Here is a 6,870-nt window from a genome sequence, read left to right as displayed (position 1 = left end):
AGTGTCGCGCTCTGTATACGATTTTAGCGCCTTACAAGTGCGGACACTTTTTAGCGCGGACCCGACGTCCATATAATTGTAAGTCAATGAGTGGACAGTAATGAATTTTCACACTTGGGTACTTTGCAGGCCCTGTCTGGGAAGAAGTCGCACGGTCCATGATGACTAACTTTCCGTGTTTGTTTTTTTGAAAGTAATGCAAATATTTCCTAACATGTTTGAGAAAAAAAATATTTGTCGCCTCTGTGTATGCATGTAAGGTAGAAATGCAGCCCAACATCTACAAGATGCTGAATCGCAAAGTAATAATGTATGCAACAAAATTTCACATCAAGCATATTGTAAATCCGTATTATAATAATAGGTATCTGCTTCGGGATTAACTTACTGTCTAGTCATGTTCTGTGATATTTTTTAAATAAAACTAATAAGAAATTAAACATGTTGGTTTTCTTTACCGTCCCTATTAAATAAGAAACATTTATAGTGTACATATACTTTATTAGTGTCGATTATCATAAAATAAATAGTCAACAAGCCACATTATACTTAGATAATAAATCGTAAAATAAAAATTTCTCCTTACATCGCTAAATTTAAAAAAAAACAAATGCTACTTGTTAGGTTCAATTACATAGGTACGTAAATGACTGATTATAGTAATTTAAAATTGAATTGCCGCTTCAGCTAGCGACAGAATAATGGGTGTCTTTTACACTTAAACAAGAGAAACCACTAGAATATTATCAAATTACCAAGTCTGCTAGGTGCACTTTGCAGTAAATTAAGTTGCTGGGTGCACTTTGTAGTAAATAAGTTTAGAAGTCTACTGGGTGCACTTTGCTGTACTTACTCGTGTAAAATATAAATTTGCTTCTGAATATGTAGTTGTTTGTGTTGTTGAGAATGGTTAATGACCAATCACATGGGTAATAAAGACATACATTGATATGACAATTGTGTACTTCATCTGAACATCAATTGAGCTGCTTTGTTAAATTGGGGAGTTCAATGACATTTTTTTTACAAGTCTGTTATGGCTGTAAATGACAAAGGTGTTTAGTCCGTGGTGTTTTGTATGACGATTAGTATAAATTCTCTGTCTGGAGCAATGAGTATCTCATGTCTTCTACTCCTAACGCGTAGGAATGTCAGCTCGTTTGTAGAGTCCTGGAAAAGGATCAATGTTTAAAATTAAAATAACAGAAAAATAAAGAGGACTTATAAATTTAGTAAGTAGGTACCTAATTTGCTTGTTTATAGGTACTGTTTTTTTTTTCATTAGACAGAAGGAAATGTCGGGTCTTACATCAGGCATCATTTCATTGTCATTTTCGAAGCTAAGCATTTAATTAAAAATAAATAAATAGCGTGAAACAAAATTCTCAAAATTTTTCTAATCAGTAATTGTCAAGTTTTCTTGCTCGTGGGACTCGCTGCCTACTTAATCTATTTAATGCACTATAAAAAAACCTAACGATACAGAGCTTCCAAACATTAAACAGAAACTTATAAAATAACGAGCCCTGTACCCGGTTAGGCTCGGCCTGCGGCGCGTGGTCTGTTTCAGTTTACGGTGTGTTTCGGTGGCACAGCAGTTAGTACTATGGGCGCTTGATGAGCAGGTCGATTCCCGATTTATGCCAATTTAAGAAACTAAAATTTCTAAGTTGGTTTTGGTCTGAGTATTCTGGGTTATCGTTTATTTGGTATTCATAGTACCTCCATAGTACAGGAAATTTTCAGTCGAATTAGAAGAAATTTTTATCTTCCGCTGAAAAAGTTTGTATGACAGCCATATTGAAAGATGGCGAAAAATACATTTTGACCGCTAGTTATTATTAAACACTCAGAGACCCCGACATATCCACTTTCAATCGAAATACAGCAAATTTTTATCTGGCGCTAAAAAAAGTTTGTATTGCAGCCATATTGAAAAAAGGAGAAAAATAAATTTCGACCGCAAATTACTATCAAACACCTATAGAGATCCCCACATATCGATTTTCAGTTGAATTAAAGCTTATTTTTATTAGTTGTTGAATGGCGGCCATATTAAAAAATGGCGTAAAACCATTTTGGATCACAAATTATTATCAAGCACTCCTAGAAACCCACACGTGCCAATTTTCAAAGGATCAGAGCATTTTTTTTCTGCCGCCAACGAACGCTTCTATGGCGGCCATATTTGAAAATGGCGAAAAACCAATTTTGACCACAAATTATTATTCGGCACTTCTAGAGGCCTCCGCATGCCAATTTTCAGCGCAATTCCGTTTCGGCAGCCACTTTCGATGAAAAGAAACTTGACCCCAAATTATGGTTAAGGACTCCTAAAGATGATGATGCAGGGGGCATACCAATTTTCAGCTGGATCGAAGCAAGTTTTTCTTCGGTCGCCGTTTTGAATTAGCCACCTTGTTTTTTTTAACCCAGGCAGTTGAGCACTATTAATCTCTACGACATTCCTTCGAGCACCTCCTAACTATATCTAATAGTTTCCGTGATAGGAGACTTTGAGTATGGCTATGGATATGGATAATAAGATGGCCATCTTATTTATTTGAATTTCGAACATTTTTTACTTCCGGCGGAAATTGACCAGGGTGTACCTCATAAAAGTGCACAAATATTCCCTCCATAGATTATAGTTTTTGCAGGCCGTTGATCACTCTTTCATATTTTCCACATTTAGGTCTTCTCATATTTGATTCTTTGCTTTGGAATCTATCCGCGCGTACAACGGTACAAATATCTTTTTTTCACCATATCGGGAAGTATGCGTTCTATTTCTATCAGTGAGAACTTGTAGCTTTATATATAATAATAATAACATATTGTGCCAGTGTCATTTGTCATGATTTCTGACGATGTTTCCTTTACTGTCATTTGTTGAAAAAAAGGTTTGTAATCCCTTCTTTGTTTACGTTTTTTCTAATTTCTAAAGAATTTAGTAAAGTGGGGTAACAAAGACTGAGGGTTAGCAAAAGGTTAGGCGCTACATAGGATAGAAAGCTTTACTACACCAACAACAGCCAGAAAGAGAAGTAGAATCCTGAATGACAAAAACACAGGTTTCGTTACCTAGGGTACATCAGCTGTCTGATTGAACTATAAAAAAATTACACAGACATTGCATAGACAATATAAAAGGTGTGGCCCTTATTTGTTATATTATGTACAGTTTTAACAAAAGCAAATACCTACATTAAAAAATAATAAACATTCACTGCTATCAATGCAATAGCTTGACTTAAATGACAATTGTAGGTGTGGCTATGGTCAGAATCTGCGCCTTTCACATGACCCAATGCTCAAGATTTGTATATGTTTATATTGCAAAAAAAAACAAAGCAACTAATTAATAGATTTTTTTTAATAAAAATGGAAGTAGGTTTATTTGCTAGGTCCTCAGCGAACCCAGTGAAGGTGAACTTTCAGAGTTCGTAAAGTAGCAAATTAGGTAATTTTCCTTACAGCCAAGTCTCCATAATGGTAGTACAAAGGAATAAAGGTTATTTAGGTAGTTAGATAAAGAATTTGAGATACAATCTTGTGTTGAATTTTTTTACATTCTTCCGCCGTGCTCAACGCTCAACAAGTACTGGGAATGCCTCATACAGAGGCGAAACACGGTGTCGGGACTTGTTTTGATGGAGGTGTTTGCGACTGTTGTTGCGCTTGAGTTATTTATTTTATTAATTTTTCTGCAGAGGGAGGTTGGGAAAAACAACTGCATGCAAAAATATGCAACAAAGTGCAGCTATTTTGCACAATTTTGTTCAACCTCCACTCGCTTGATGGAATAGCAAATTATTTTCTTCCATCTTCATTAAGCACTGTATAGTCAAGTCGAGTATAGTCTATTCTATAATGGTAGTTCAAAGGAACAAAAGTTATTCAGGTAGTTGCAGATCTTGAGCCCACTTCATTTCTTCAGAAAGACTCAAGATCTGTTTTAACAATTTGATAATGATAACACAGAAGCGTCTTGATTAAATTCATGCTATATCTACAACTAAACTGATCTCTATATCTTTGTGGAAGAGCTTTCTTAGTACTAATAGTGTGCCAAACAACCACAGAAATCGTCTCAAACTGAGGAAGTCCCTGTATTGAGAGCCAGAGCACACAAATTGAAACCAATTTAGAGAATTTAAATTCCCAAATTAGTCTTAGCGGGAAGTAAACCTGGGACCTCCTCATCCAGCGCCCACAGGACAAATAGTTGACCCTACGAAGTTCTTCATAAGAGGGTAACTCCAGTGCTGTGAAAAGTTTTCTGTTTAATTGAATTTATTTAAAATTACCATTTCTCGAACAACATTCCTAGCTTTCTCAGTCAGCTGCCCAATGAGTCCTGAATACAGCACGGAAGTTGCATTGTCCAGAGAACTTTTAATCGGAATACCTGAAATAATAGAAAGCGACGTGAATATTCGAACCTATTCGAGCAAAGGTTTCAAAAAATCAATAGCTTTAGGTGGGTTAATTACTATGTGCCTGGTACGGAATGGTCCCAAAAAGGTCTGCAGTGAGAAAATCAGCTAGTAACCATGGAAATAAGAATAAAATTGTACAAACCTTCGTGGTTGACTATGATGACACCCATAACACCTTTGTGGGCTTGGATTCTCTTGATAGTCTCCTCAACTTCTGTAGCCTGAAATTAAACACAAGTACTTTCATTTATCTGCAACATGATCACAAGTAAAACACTGGAAGTTATGAATAAATACCATTTTTTAGAATTTTTCAACGGAAATCAACAAACTAGTTGGCGGACTGAATGAATGATAAATTGAACGAATGATGACGAATATGGCTGTCAAAAGGTATAGAAGTGTGATAATAGATGGCGTAACCAAAATTAGTACCGCTATTACATAATAGATGGCGTTAAGCTAATAGTTTTGTTATATGACAGTAGATGGCAGGATGACACGTATTTTGTTTATAATTATTTGGCAGCGCTGAGGTTCGTATTCCAGAACTCTACAGGACTTGAGTATGATTTCAAGCACTGGAAATGTAACCCTAATGGCAAGGACTAGAGTACGATTTTTAGAGCTTTAAATTATACTCAAGTCCTGACTTGAGGATTGAGCAGAGTTCTGGAATACGACGACATTCAGTCTTGTCAACACGGTCTGTCCCATCTTGTTCGAATATAACGACTGAAATCTGGGATTTGGGAAAGAATAGGAATTGTTTCGGGCTATGAAGGATATGAAACGTAATCCGTGAGAAATTTTATCAAAAATTGTAAACACGGAGAACTTTTATGAAAGAATTTAAACATTTTCTATACTATTTTGTGCTTTTTCGAATACACTTGTTCATATTTACATTATTTTATTCTTCACATTTTGCATTAGGTACACGTATATATTTAAAAAAATTAAATGCAAATTTTCTCAGCAACAGTGTTGTTCTCTGGTGTTGTCATACCTGTTTGAAGTTGTTTATTTAAGTTTATTTTACAATTCGACAAAGAAAATAGATACCTATAATAATAAATAGATTTATTTGTATACTATACCTCGCGCGTTCGTAAGTTTTGAGACAAACTTTGATTTTGTTCTATTTATAGGTATTTGTTCCCTCAAAACAGTTCGCTACATAAAGTGACGTAAATTGTTTTGGAGTAAGCCGGAACTTTGTATATTACACGATAAAACCAAAAGATCGCCAAAGGAGTGGTCACGCCAAAGGACGACTGCGAATATCAAAATAATCAGAGAGCGACTTCGCCGAAATCCATGTCGCACCCAGAAGAAACTCGCTTTGCAGACTAACATTTCGCGTGTTTCGGTCAACAGAATAGTGAAATTCGATCTCAAGGCCTACAGTCGTAGGAAAGTTCACTTCCTCAATGACCGCATTCGTAAACTACGACGCGAAGATTCTCCGATGCTGCTCAGGAGACACGTGTCGAAAAGATACCTATGCTTCACTGACGAAAAATTTTCACGATCGAAAAAAAGTCCTGCCGACAAAACAACAAATTTTATGCCAAAAGCAGTAAAGATGTTCTAGCTTCAGCACAAAATGTTTCGCGTAGTCATTATGCTGTGAATGTGATTCTATGGTAGAGGGTTTCGAATGAAGGTGTCACTCCGCTCCATTTTTACCAACAAGGCGTTAAGGTGAAACTAAATCAGTATTACAGAGTACTAAAAAACCGACCTCAAAAGTCGTTCATCCCTTAGTTTGCCAGCGACCAAAACAAAAAAGAATCATTAAAATCGGTTCACAAATGCCGTAATGCCGGTTCACAAAAAACCGTCGAATTGGGAACTCCTCCTTTTTCAAGTCGGTTAAAAATGATCAGTTACATTTTAGAGACTATTCTCTGTCGGCGAAATTGGAGATCCCGGCCTGCCAATAGTCCCACCTAAACTTGGATTTTATAAAGCGGGCTCTCATCAAATAAGCGAACAGAATCCCACTGGGGAAATTCGTGGGACCCATGATTGGCCAGAACGTCTATTCCTGTATTAGAGGCGGTAATTTTGAGTAATAATTACTGATAGTTGGTTAGCGCCTACTTATCATTATCTGAAAATGTTAAAAATATAACTTAAATAATATTCTTTAAACTTTTACTTAGTCCCAAAACTTGAGAACACACGAATGATAATATAAAAAAACAGTTTATTAGCTATAATAAAATTTTATATTTGAGTAAAAGTGCGTTCATTATCCTGCAATGCAGTCCGTCTAGCCGTCCACCGCGTAATGCAGGATTATGTTTGAATGTATCTGCAGCGAGCAAACCATCCTGCAATGCGTCTTGCGAGACTCCAAACGTGGGCCATATGCAGGATAGTGTGAGAGCAGTCTCCTGGGCATTTTAGAGTGCTGGCT

The 6,870-nt window shown here is 36.3% G+C and overlaps 1 protein-coding gene across 1 annotated transcript; it reads right to left on the bottom strand.

Moving 5' to 3' along the window:
• Nucleotides 1-766: 766 nt before the first annotated feature.
• Nucleotides 767-4,789, bottom strand: LOC113230758 (dynein light chain roadblock-type 2-like). The gene is made up of 4 exons (XM_026464844.1): nucleotides 4,740-4,789; nucleotides 4,585-4,663; nucleotides 4,311-4,411; nucleotides 767-1,170 (listed from the first exon to the last, which is right to left on the bottom strand). The coding sequence occupies exons 1-4, from the start codon at nucleotides 4,740-4,742 to the stop codon at nucleotides 1,060-1,062; spliced, it is 294 nt and encodes a 97-aa protein (XP_026320629.1). The 5' UTR covers nucleotides 4,743-4,789; the 3' UTR covers nucleotides 767-1,059.
• Nucleotides 4,790-6,870: the final 2,081 nt, after the last annotated feature.

This window comes from Hyposmocoma kahamanoa, unplaced genomic scaffold, assembly GCF_003589595.1.
Source record: "Hyposmocoma kahamanoa isolate Upper Pololo Valley unplaced genomic scaffold, ASM358959v1 101, whole genome shotgun sequence".
NCBI lineage: Eukaryota > Metazoa > Arthropoda > Insecta > Lepidoptera > Cosmopterigidae > Hyposmocoma > Hyposmocoma kahamanoa.
Note: the sequence above shows the minus strand (reverse complement) of the source record. Positions and strands in the feature narration are given on the sequence as shown.